Source organism: Rhizophagus irregularis, chromosome 5 (assembly GCF_026210795.1).
Source record: "Rhizophagus irregularis chromosome 5, complete sequence".
Taxonomy (NCBI): Eukaryota; Fungi; Glomeromycota; class Glomeromycetes; order Glomerales; family Glomeraceae; genus Rhizophagus; species Rhizophagus irregularis.
In genome coordinates, this window is record NC_089433.1 from 4647665 (window position 1) to 4661704 (window position 14040).

At 23.9% G+C, this 14040-nt stretch overlaps 2 protein-coding genes across 2 annotated transcripts; one reads left to right on the forward strand and one right to left on the reverse strand.

Annotated features, from left to right (window-relative positions):
• Positions 1-2322: 2322 nt before the first annotated feature.
• OCT59_025531 (uncharacterized protein) lies at positions 2323-3817 on the forward strand (the record flags this gene model as incomplete). Its single annotated transcript, XM_066139154.1, has 3 exons — positions 2323-2579; positions 2656-3369; positions 3586-3817. The coding sequence occupies 3 exons, from the start codon at positions 2323-2325 to the stop codon at positions 3815-3817; spliced, it is 1203 nt and encodes a 400-aa protein (XP_065992157.1).
• Positions 3818-4725: 908 nt separating this feature from the next.
• OCT59_025532 (uncharacterized protein) lies at positions 4726-5160 on the reverse strand (the record flags this gene model as incomplete). The annotated part of the gene is made up of 1 exon (XM_025325910.1): positions 4726-5160. One exon carries the CDS (start codon positions 5158-5160, stop codon positions 4726-4728), a length of 435 nt encoding a protein of 144 aa, XP_025178846.1.
• Between the last annotated feature and the right edge of the window lie 8880 nt (positions 5161-14040).

A 14040-nucleotide genomic window follows, 5' to 3' on the forward strand; every position in this document is an offset into this window, starting at 1 on the left:
ACTAGGTTTGTTAGCCCTATAAAAAAAGAAAATTCGGAATTTGTCCTGAAAAGTATGGAAAATGTCCGGAAATTTTCCATGCATCCGGAAAACATTCAGAAACGGTCACGTTTTGGAACACTTTCTGGACGCACAAATTCCAGACATTTTCTTGACACTTCAGAATTTGTCCAGAATTTGTCCAGAATCGAGCGTCCGGAAAATGTTCCAAAACGTGACCATTTCCGAATGTTTTCTGGACGCACGGAAAATTTCCAGACATTTTCCATACTTTTCAAGACAAATTTTGAATTTTCTTTTTTTATAGGGTAGTGTAGAATAATGAGATATACCCATGTATGTAAATATTTTTAGATAGGTTGGTGTAGGGGTTAAAGGTGTTGATCGGGGACGGTAGTTGCCTTGACATGGAGAGAATGAGTAGTTTTTAGATTGCTCATTTTCAATGGGTATATTGAGGTTATTCTACTGCTTATGTTTGTACTAGTACGCGAAATACTAACATAGGTTTTTTTAATCAATAAATATGCATTTGTCATTGGAAAAAAAAAAGAATAACGAATATTACAGAGCGCCGAGTGAGGCAGTAATATGGTCGATTCCTTTTCAATTCTTAATAATTGTTAATAAAGACACACAGTTTCTTGCTGATTCCTAACTATACATTTTATTATTTATTGTTTATTATTTTTTTAGTTATATACACTTTATTTATTTTCGAGTTTATTAGTTTATTGATATACTGATCAATACTTTGTCGATCATTTGTCGATCACACACCATAAACTTATATTTATTTCATATACCCTTATCGAATATTATCCTACAATTATTATCGATTTCTCATTGATATATTATTACATTACGTTAATAATTGATATTTTATTTCTGTTACTACCTGACGAATCGTATAAAATCAGTAGTGACACTAGCATCGTTAGATCACGTGATAATTGCCAAAACGTCCAAATTTTCTTAAATTAAAAATCCCGACTGGAACACATTTGTGACATTATCTCGCCATCTAGGATCGATGGATGCGGAGATGTATTTAAAAACAAGTTTTGGACATTTTGGCAATTACCTCGTGATCTATTGGGGCTAGAAGTGCGTGCTGACCACCATTAGATTTCTCTTGATGAAACGAATCCAATGAGTCTTTATTCATCAAATTTAAGTCACTGGATGACGAGATAATCACAAGTGTCCGGATAATTTTGGCTACCCTCTGTATTAAAGCTAAAACAATATCAGAATTTTTACAATTTGTACAAATACATTTTTAAGATTCAGTGAGATTGAATTGGATTAATTTGGGGTTAACTGTTAATGATTATGATTATTATCTAGTATTGCTTTTATAATGTTATTTTTAATATTATTACTATACTTATTATAATAAATTAATCGAAATAACTTCATTAGAATACACCACTGGTGCTCAACAACATAGTATGTGTTTTCACAAAAATTATGGCCTAAATCAAAGAAGTTTTTCTAATTAAAATTGCTTAACACCCTCAAAAATGGCCAGAAAAAGGTTTAATTAGTACTATTATTATTATTTTTTTTATGTTACAAATATTGCAAAATAAAAAAAAAATTTTGAAAAACTTAGGAAAATATAAACAAAGTATATGCTTGTAGCTAAGGTTGGCTTCTCAACTGTTTTTTAAATAGTTGCAAAATTACAACTATATATAATACTTGTTGTGAATTATGGATTGTGATTAGTAAGGCCTAGTTGCGGTCACATCTCTAGCTGAAACATTAAGTACTATAATGTGAAATATAATTATTACATTAATAGTATCAGTTTAACCACATTATTAATAATATAGATTAAAAAGTTAGGGCAACAAATAAAAAAAAATGCATATATCATATAACTATGGTATTTAACACCATGTTGTGAAATATAATTTTGATTTGAAATTTCAATAATTACAGTTTTAAAGTTGTTGTTTGGATGTATTTTTAAGTAAAAATAGTTTAAAATAATTCATAATATTGTTGGCATGAATATCTTTATTATAGTATTAAGTCCGAAGTGGTGGTTAGGTTCAGTTTCTAAGATGAGGAATATCATCAAGCGTAGAATTATATAGGTCTTCGTTACATTTCAGACTAAAAAGTAAAAGAAGAATGGATTTTCATAAAATGCTGCGCATTTCATGACTTGCATCACGTACACAGTTGTACAGTCGTACAGTACATTAAATAAATTTCAATGTTGTACAGGATGCAGTAACCATTATATAAGGTTTAAATTTTACAAATTTGGGTTAATTCCTTTTTATTTTCTTTTCGTAAATTATAAAAATGAATGATAATAAATTTTTACCAAAATTATCACAAAATTTACTTGAAATATTAAATGATGAAAAATATTATGATATTACTATTGAAGTTGGTAATGACCCTTATGTAAAGATTTTTCGTGCGCACATGGTCATTTTACATTATCGTTCAACTTATTTGCAAAGAATTTTGTCAACTAGTAATATGGAAAATGATGGAACTTTAACACATATTAAATTACCGAACATATCACCTGAAATATTTCAAATAATTTTAAGGTAAATAATTTTATAAAACAGATTATATTCATGATAATTCTTTTTATTCATAATATAATATTTTTTTATATTTTAGGTATATTTATGGTGGAAAACTTTCTTTAGAAGAATATGATACTCTGGATATAATTAAAATCTTGGTTTCTTCTAACGAACTTAATCTTCAAGAATTAACCACGTATTTACAATTTTATTTGATTGAAAATAAAACAGATTGGATGGAAGAAAATTTTAGTTTAATATATCAAACAAGTTTTGAAAATGATTCTTTCTTGGAACTTCGCAAATATTGTATTGATTTAATTTCTAAAGAACCAAATAAGATATTTAATTCCATAAATTTTTCTTCAATTTCAGAAAATCTTTTGTTTACAATTATTCAAAGTGATAACCTTCAAATGAGTGAAATTCAAATTTGGGAAAATGTTCTTAGGTGGGGAATCGCTCAAAATCTGGATCTTCCTTCTGATTTTACAGACTATTCTCAAAATGATTTTAATAATTTAAAGAATACCTTACAACGGTTTATTCCATTTATTAAATTCTACAATTTAACTTCTAAAGAATTTTTAGAAAAAGTATTCCCCTATGAAAAAATATTTCCAGAAGATTTATATAGAGATTTATTAAGAGTTTATTTAAGTCTTTCAGATCCTAATAGCAAACCAAGTAATAATACAAAACTTGGTATAACTAAAGAAAGTAAAAGAACAGTGGACTCAAAAATTATAACTTATCAACATGTTGAATTAATTTCAAAATGGATCGATAGATTAGAAATTACTGACAAGTTAATTTCTTCATATGAATTCAGATTATTGTATCGTGCATCTCGTGGTGGATATTCACATAAAAGATTTCATGAAATTTGTGACAATCAACCTCGCACTGTAACACTTGTTAAAGTAAAGGATAGTAACGAAATTCTCGGAGGATATAATCCACTTGAATGGAAATCGGATGAAGGTTTCAGCACTACTAAAGATAGTTTTATATTTTCCTTTAGCAATGAAGAAATTGAAAATTATATTTTAAGTCGTGTAATTATTGAAAAGAGTGCTATCTACAATAGTCCTAATACGGGACTATCATTTGGTGAAAGTGATCTTAAGTGGAAAATATGGCTTGGACTATGGCTTGGTAATTGTAAAAAATCTACTTATGAAAACCCGATTAGAAAAATCGAGGGAAAATTTGCTGCAGAAGAATTTGAAGTATTTCAGATTGTACTTGATTGATGATTTAATTAAAATTTTTAGTAATCTATTTCAAAATAAAGTATTTATACGTATACAGTAGTTTTTAATTAGTTTTAGGTAGTATTATATGATTACTTTCAACAATTTTACTATACTCATTTTTTACGAAACTATTTGGGAATCTAAAGATTGAGAAAGGCAATAAAAAGTAAAGTTCGTCCAGTCTAGTAAAAAATGATTATTTTTAAAAACAAATTATTAACATACTATCTCGGTAGAACGTATTGAAAATTTAATTTTTTACGCTCAAATTTCTGTAAACTGAAACAATCTTTTCATAACAAAAGATGGGTTTTCAATACAAATTAATACTTCGAAATATATATATCGGGAGAAATTAAAATTTTTTACTAATAGCTCTATGCAGGGTTATTAATAAGGTCATTTAATTATATCTTTTTGACCAAAATAACTAACCTGTTTTTCATTTCCTAATGGCTTCAATATATTTTTTTCGACTGATACACTATTTTACATAATTATACTTTTTAAATTACTAGAACAAAATTTTATTTTCAAAATTTTTTTCATTAAATTGTTATGTTATAAAAAAAATTATTATATTTAATATACATAAATATCATTGATTGGTCAAATAATATTTGAACGTTAAAACTTTCTTAGAAAATTAATGTGATAAACTAATTAATTTTTGAAAGCTTACTTTTATTGGTGGATTTTCATAATAGTTATCAGTACCTTTATGTATAATGATTTTTTTTATAAAGAAATTATATTTAATTCGTTAACTGTTTTTATCGTACATTTATTCCGCTCTCTTATATTTACAAAAAAAAAAGAATTTAAACAACATTATAATAAAAATAAAATAAAATAAAATAAAATTAATTACAAAATAAAAAATAAACTAATATAAAATTATTATATTAATTTAATAAAAAGAATATTTTGCTCCTATTTAAATCCTTTTTAGGATTTGTTGCAGATAAAGGATGTGGAGAAGGTTCTTTCGGAAAGGGAATTTTTAATTTAAATTTAAATGTACAACTTCTCAGTAAGTAAATTTCATGAACGCGATCGGCTATCTCTTTATATACATTTTTTTCTTCAAGAGAAGCACTGTTCCATAATATACCGGCGGCCTTGCTTATCACACGCATATTATGATTTCCTTTACGATTCGATTCTTTATATACATTTCTTCTGCATATCATGAATGAATTAAAGGGCTTTTTTTTTGAATCAACAGGATGGACAAATGATTCTGGATTATTGAATAATGGTGGGAAAATATTTCTTCTATTCAATATGTTTATTAATGAAATGGCCAAATTTTCCATCGGAATTTTACCTTCTGACATGTTTATTAAAATTTTAATTAAAATTTTAAAAGGATTTTTTTTTTTTAAAAAAAAAGAGGAAATGTTTTTTTTTATAAAAAAAGGAGGAAATATTCTTTTTTTTTTGCAAAACAAGAAATAAATTTTAAGCGCTTATATATATATTTTTTAAATTAACCGCTTACGCATATTCTAGATGAAAAATTGCATCATAATAAACTTTATACAGTAACCAAAAATGGTTATTCATTCCAAAAACAAAAAAATCTTTTGTTGTCGATCCAATGATGATGATCCTAAAGAAATATAGAAAATATTTTTAAAAGTTACAATCTTAGGTAGTTGTTGCTATTGCATAATGCATTTGTAAAAATGTCCTCATTTGTGAATATTGAATCCTCTCATAAAATTACTTTATAACGTTAGATTAATGAGATACCTTTATACTTTTTCCTAACTGTTGATATACATTCAAATTTCAAAAACAATTGATAAGCTCTGCAGATCCTGCGTAACATGATCCTTAATTGGGACAATCACTTGACATTTCCTTTTAACAACCGATGGAAAAAAGGTTCCATACAATGAAATGCAGTGAAACAATATAACTATTGAGGGCGTATTTAATGTTATTATTTTTTTTTTGTTATTGTTGTTATTGTTTGTTATTGTTAAAAATATGTTATTAAATTAAATGAATAGATGTGTTACTTGATCTCTAAAAAAATTTTACAACGAATTTTAAGAGTAAGGTTTCATAACAAAGTCTTTAGTTAGATTAATATATTTTACTTGATTTTAACAGGTTTCAAATAACGAAAAATAATGATTTATTAAAAAAATATTTCATTTTAATGCATGTTGACGTTTCAGAATTGGTTATTTGTTATCTTTTATTTAAATAAAAAAGAATATTAAAATAAAATAAAAAAAAAGAGATATTTTATCAAAAGAAAATAAAAGGTCAATATTAACAAATTTAGATAGATTATTACTTTTATTTCCTTAAAAAAATTAAAATAAAAAAAATCCTTTTTTTTTAAAAAAAAATTAGAAAGTTGTGAAGTAGTATCACACAATTTTAAATTTTTTTTTTACTTTATTATAGTTAAAATACTGTAAAAACTTCGAGCAGATCGTTAATGATAACGAAATCGGGCCGAAGTTATGGCGATTATAAAAAATATGATTTAAATAAAATTTATTACAATTATATCTCGTATGAAATTTGTATTTATTTTGTATTTTGAAAGTTATCAATTATACGATTTTTCTAATATACAGTATATATATAACTGCTAATCGTAATATCGTAATATAAATAATATGTGATCCATATAATCTATCAAATTACGGATTTTTGTATATCGAGTTCAAAAAATCAAAAAAATTTTTTTTTTTTTTGGGCATCATAAATTCATAATTCCAACCTTCTTTTTAAGACCTTTAAACAAATAGTTAGTAGATAATGGTCACGTGATAAGTATCGATGCTTTTCGCTTAAAAGACTATTTATTAAATGCTAATATGTGCATGTTTAAAAAATATCCAAAATTATTATTATACTTATTAATTTGTAATTATGAAATTAATTTATATTTAAATTTTTTCATAGCTAGAAAATCGATTTTTTTTATGTTATAGATTATTCATAATATATTGAAAGTTGAAACTTTATTTATTATAATCTTTAATCACTAGTTGTTAATCATAATAAAAAAAATAATATACTGTAAAATTAGGAGTTATATTAATATATTAATCATGGGCAATTACAAAAATTAATCATCTTTTTCATTACTATTTTCGTTAATTAATGTATTGTATAAATAAAAATAATAATTATGTTCACCGTTCACGTATAAAATTTTTCAAAATGTTATTTTCTTCATATTGCATCATTTGATTCCTTTCTCTTTTTTTTTTAATTAAATTTATTAATATGGCATTTAAAATTAATTTTTATTTTTACGCTCACATTTTTTTATGAGTAATCATAATTGATTGAAAAGGTTAACTAATCCCTTATACTATAGTTAAGATTAATGCATTAACCTATAACCAGGTTGTCCTATTAAAAATGAGCTTACGATCAGCGTGTTTTCAATACTTTTAAATTTTAGAGATGACGTTCAAAATTTTTGCTGCGTAGAAAATCACCACACTTAATTCTTTATGATATAAAATTCCAAAAATTTTGTGATATGATTCAAAAAAAAATTTGAAAAAAATATAAATAAATTTGTCTTATTGATTAATTTTTCTTTATAAGATACTTCATTTAGATAAGTCTTTTTATTCTTAAAAAAGTGATTTATTTAAACAGATGACCAATTCCGAAACACCAACATGCGTCATAGTTTCCAGAAATACAACTTTTCTTTAAACTATATTAGTTTATTATTAGTTTAAATGTCCATTTGGAACCCTCTGGAATCAAGTAAAATGAATTATTAAAGGGTATGAAAGTTTCTATGATGTCTTTTGTGCTTAGTAATTCTTTGTAAAATTTCATAAAAATCATGAAATACGTTTATTGGCTTGTTTCACATATATTTACGCCATTGAAGTTAATTATTTGATAATTTGATTTAAAAAAATTTACAGTAAATAAACAACATATTTTTATTATAAAGAAACAAAAATAGGCTATTGTTAATCCCATTTTACAGAATTTCATTACCCGTATAAACTAGCGATTTGATTATCCTATTGTTTCTTTGTATTCTTTGTGTAATCCCTTTAAGAGTCTGGAACAAATCTATCGAACCTCTTTACCATACCTTGTTCTAGAACGAAAGAAATCAAATGTCACGGGTTTTGGCCAGAATTATGAAATTATGAAATTGTGTCACGGGTTTGGCCAGAATTATAAAAATTAATAAAATCATGTCATGGGTTTTAGCTCAACCATTGTAATTATTAAGGATTTTATCTCCTCATACATTAACCGTTCGAATTTACGGGAGATAAATTTTCCATAATAAACAAAATCATATAACCACATCCTTTTCCTCTAATGATAATATGATTTATTTTATTATTTTGATTAATGTATATAAATATCAGACAATAAAGATAACAGATAAGAATAGTTAGTATAAATTTATTGAACTAATGTAACAAGAATTTAAGAATAAATGGATTCTAAAGAAAATATATAATTTAGAATTTGTGAAACATGCCAAGAAATGTATCTAATTGATTTTACAAATTATTTTTACGTACTGTATATCTTATTTTGTTCCAGCAGGTTCTAAATGATAGTTATTAATAATTTTTAAATTTTTTTTTGTCTTTTGTTCTATAAAAAGTTAGTAGTAGTATTTTTATAACATGCTAAATTTTGCATGCAATAAAAATTTCTTTTATTATAGTAATTTGCAAAATTAATTTGTTGTGGATTTTAGAAATTAGTGATTCTTGCTGCACAAAGTCTCCTGCAATACATAGTCGTATTGTTGAACATTTTAATCTTGTAATAAGTGATAAAATAAAAATAAACCAATAATAATATAATCATTTTTATCATATATATCTTTGTATAATAAATATGTTAGTTAATAAATATTTTATATTTAGAAAGTTTCAATTTTACTATTTTTAATTAAAAGATTTGTTTAATTTTATTATGAAGAAAAAAGAGGAAATAATAATGAAATTTAATTTTTGATTATTAACCATAAAATATTAATAATATATTATATTATTATAGATTTCAAAAGTAGATATTATATAGCTTATTATAAGTTGTTGATCCTTATTGTATATTTAGATAGTAAAACAAAAGAAATTCAAAAATATAAAACTATTATAAGAAATTATTTATAAAATATTCTAGTATAATAGACTTTTATCAATTTTTTTTACTTAATATTATACAATGTAAATTTAAAATATAAAATAAGTTTAAAATTGTTTCAATTATCAAACAAAACTTTCTTTTTTATTTTAGATTCTTCATATTAATAATTTATTTTGTGTTTTATTAAATTTCTTACCAAAATCAAAAATATCCATTCTCTATCAAAGCTTTGAAAATTAATAATCCCACTTCCGTCATTAAAGATAATTCAACAACAAACTATGGAGAGTTGAATAATATTTTGTGGAACTTTAGAAGTTTTCCAGAGTTCCATCCAACATGATTTATTACAAAAGAATTCCTCATAAATGATAATCAAGAATGGGCCAAAAATATTTATTAACATACCCTATAATACAAACAAATTTGCAATTAATAACCATTAATTAGATAATGTATATTTCTTTGCTGAACAATTGTTAAAAAAGCTTTTGGTGGTATACAGTACATGATCAGTCACATTACAAAAAGAATTCTCAATACTTAAATCTAAAAAAATGTTACACATTATTATAATTAAATTACAACTTTTGGATATTTTATTATTTTTTTGACAATATAGTAAAATTATCACATATACTATGTATATATATTATAAAAATTACATTAATGAATAATAATCTGTTACATTGTATCTGGTAATATAATTAAAAAGATTACTCATGATTATGCTTATTTTGGGATTGTATTTAAATTAATGAGAAATAATAATGAAGGTATAGATGAGAACCTTAAATGCATTTCCAAAATATATAAAGTCAAACAACAGACCCACAATCATTACTTATGATAATATTATTAGTCAATAACATAGGAAAGATTTTAATGGAAAAAGTCATTCAGATGCAGATTTGTTTATGTTGTATCAATTTATAAAACATTAAATCTGAAACATGATACATTTTTAAGAGCATCTATAAATTAAAAATTTTTTATAGTTATATCACAGATAAGGCCCTTTGAGTAGGCAAAAATTTACATAATGCAAAAAGTACACATTTATTATTATGCAAAAATCATGTGTACATTAGAAAAATTATACAAAAAAAGAATTCAAATATATATTATTATTATATAATACATATTATAAACAAGCATAATTTATACATAATAATCAATAATAATTATAAATATACATAATATACTTATATATTTCACCAATATTCTATTTAACTTAAATTTATTACTGACAAGTCAAGATTTTAGAATGGGAAACAATAAGTTGAAAGCTCAATGAAAACTTAATTTGAATTCTATATTTAGCTTATTAGCAATTAAAAAAAAAATCATTTTAATTGTCTATATAATGGAACCAATAATAGAATATTTTAATTCAGGAAAGAAGGTAATAGCAAAACATAGTTTTGTCTAGAAAAAAGCCAAAAGTAATATAAACAAATCAAGTAAATTATTTAAGAATAAATTAAAGTTATTTTATCCAAACAGGTAAAACCAAAGTGATATAACACAGGAAGAATTTATATTAAAATTAACTTACAATTATAGACTATTATTTTAGTAGTTAACTATAACTTAAATAATATATTTCAACTATTTTATATTACAAAAAACACAGATAATGAACTCATAATACTAGATGAGAAAAAAAAGAAACTTGAATTTATAATACTTTATACTGAGGCTTATATTATTTTTATTAAATGGAAAGATAGATCAGCGTACCTTGCGTCTATTTCGTCTTTAAATGGTCCAGGGAGCTTTTCCTAAAAAAAGTATTAAAGAACATTAGTAAAACATTCTTAACAAAAAAAATTGAATAAAATAAATATATTACCAGCGTATATTGCACCCCTTGCACCCATTTCGTCTTGAATGGTCCAAGATGCCTTATTATCATTGATTTTGCTTATTAATATATTCAAATTGTAAATTTATTTTTTATACCACACACAAAGAAATTATATTTAAAAATATTATTTAAGTAGTAATGGCAGTTATGATTGTTAGGAGAAAATTCTTATAAAAGTTATTAAATGTAATGAAAATAAATAAACATCATTATGTCATCATCAAACAATTATATAAAATATTTTTAATTTATAAAAATTTCATAAGCTTAAATCTTACAATCGTATTATATAAAATTATATATAGTTGCAGAAATTCGTTTATCAGAAATTTTAATTTATAATATAATATATTTTATTACAACATATATACCATAAATAAAAATAGTATTAGAATGAATTATTACTATAAATAAATATAAATAAATAAATTATTATGCTTGTCATATAGTTGTATTTAAGACATTACATAGGCAAATATTTCCTATTGTAATTAAAATTAAATTCTAATATTATATTATTGGAATAAATTTCTAGTTTTAGTAAATTTAAAGAATCACTAAATCTATAACAATGAATAATCACTTCAGGCTAGACAAAGGTTGTAGAATTTCTTAGATGGCATGATCAGATCCCAATGTTTTCTAGGAGTTTCTGGGGATCCTAGTGACCCAGGTGTTGATAAATGTGCACACTGATAGAAAAAAATTGATTAAAGAAGGCGTTTTCGCCCTAAACAAGCAGGCCAAACTTTTTTTTCAAAGATTACATATAAACTTAGTGATTATATGGAGAAAAGGATTTTCTAATATCAGAAAATATTATTTAATTAGCTGTGCAAAGGATCAATTATGTCATACAGTCATATTATATCATATTATCACGAGGCTATTTTTATTACAACAGCATGTGAGAGAGTACAAGTACATTCATTTTATAAATTTGTAAACTCGTAGATTTATCAAAATTGATATTTACACTCACTACGCATTAGCTCAATAATATTTTTGATATTTCAATTTATACTATATTTAGTATACATTTAGAAAGTAAAAAAAATAATTACCATATCTATTCTTAATAAGTTATTTCTTATATATGAAGTTGGTTTAATATATGAAGTTACTTTTTTTAAGTAAATTCTTTTTATCACATATAATATTCTTATACAAGCAACAATTGTAGCGGTTAGAGATAGGTTTTAGTATGCTAAATTTTATTAGATCTAAATATAATTTGTACTACTCGTAGAATCATACATTGAGGAAAATTATTTTATTTAGTATTACTAAGTTTTATTCCACTTATTATTGGACACCTTATTTATCTTACCGTTAGAAATGGAGTCATCCATTGGTATATATAAAACACATTAAGATAGAGTTTGTAATAAATATAATATTTATGATTTAAACATCTTTATTTGTTTGCTAAATAATAAATATCAATGTCCAATTGCAGGGCCTGGTGAATGATTTATTAGAAAAGCTGATTGACAATTGTGAAGAAATAGGTTCGATTTACTCCTCAGCACAATTCAAATTATATAAACACGTCGGAGTTTATAAGAAAATTAATCTACTTAATATATAAAAGTTTCTTTAAATATTTGTAGTATCATAATTGAAAACTCATATAGTTACATTCATATTATTTATTATTTAAAATTCAATTTTACTGATTTTACTCAAAAAACATATACTTTAAAAATTAATTACTTATAGTGATAATTACTAAACAAAATATGAAATATTTTTCACAAAAAATTAAATTATACAATTTACTAATCTAAACTAAATATCATTAATTATTATTTGACCAAATACAATAATTTCAACACAAATGTATACAGTATATAATCAGTGATGCTGGCCATTATTATTATAATAAGTAATGTTACCCTGCATTATGTTAGAGAAAAAACCAATCCGTCCATACTATAGATTTCTTTTAAGGGCCAGAAATTCTTTAAATTATTCTATTTAAATTTAAACTTCAAATTTTTACTAATATAATTAATTTTTTATAATAAAAATATTATTATAATTAAGTCTTTTGTAAAATTTTGTGTTTTGCAAACTTTCAATAAAATTAATGCCTTTGATGTATATTAACGAGTAGCTTAAAGTATTGAATATATATAATTAATTAAGCAGTTTTACATATATTGTCATCCTTTCCATCAAAGAAAAGGTTGTGTCATTCATCGAAGCAACCCTTACAAATACATACTAATTTCTTCCAGTCGGTAATTTCTTTGTCATGCTGGAAGAGTAATCACGAGGCTTCAGTAAGAATGAGTTTACTTTCCACCATATCAAGCTTTAGCAAAGCCTGCACCATTTATAAGTATGCTTTTTAAAGATTGACTATTTAAGAATTTTTTTTTTCTATCATAAAATTGATATGGCATTAATTATTATATTAATATATGAATATATACATATAATGAATAAATATTATAAATAACTATATCTAAATATTATTAATTGGAGACTTAGTTCCTCACTAGAACTGGCTTTCAGTTTGTAAGTCTAACATTTGCAGATGATCTGTTATCACCTTTGTTAAAGCCTAACCTTCTAATTCCAATGCTGATTAAATATTGTGGCTACTCCTGTTGGTGTGATCATGAGTCTTACCAAATTCTTCGTCAAAATAGGTTTTATTACCGATTTTGTAATCTGTATATGTGAATTCTGCAGGGTAAATAATATTTTGTAAATGCTGATTGCGAATGCAATCTGAATATTTGATAAATGTTTTTTCCTTTTAGGAGTGTTTCCAGATCTAGAGCACTGTTATCACCAATGTGTGAAATCATTCTCATATTTCCCTAATGAGATAAGATTTCCAGAAAAGGGAAAGGGACATGTTACTCATATTTCTTCATTTCAATATAGATATTAACTTTTTCTATAACTTCTTATCATTATATTAAAATCTGTCTCATATTAAAACTATATATTACTTTTTATAAAATCAATCAATTAATAAGGTTGAAATTTCTGCATATAGAAAATATAAGTTTTAAAAACTTATTAATTCCTTATTATCATATTATCACAAATTTCTAATAATTTTGATGCAAATTCTTTGAATAAAATAAATAGAAATCAAGGGATTATTACTTATATAAAGTGAATTTTCAGCTCTGTCAGTAAATATAATTCCTGTACCCAAAGGAAGTAACTATAATCAACTTATGAATAAAAACTAAAGAGAGGG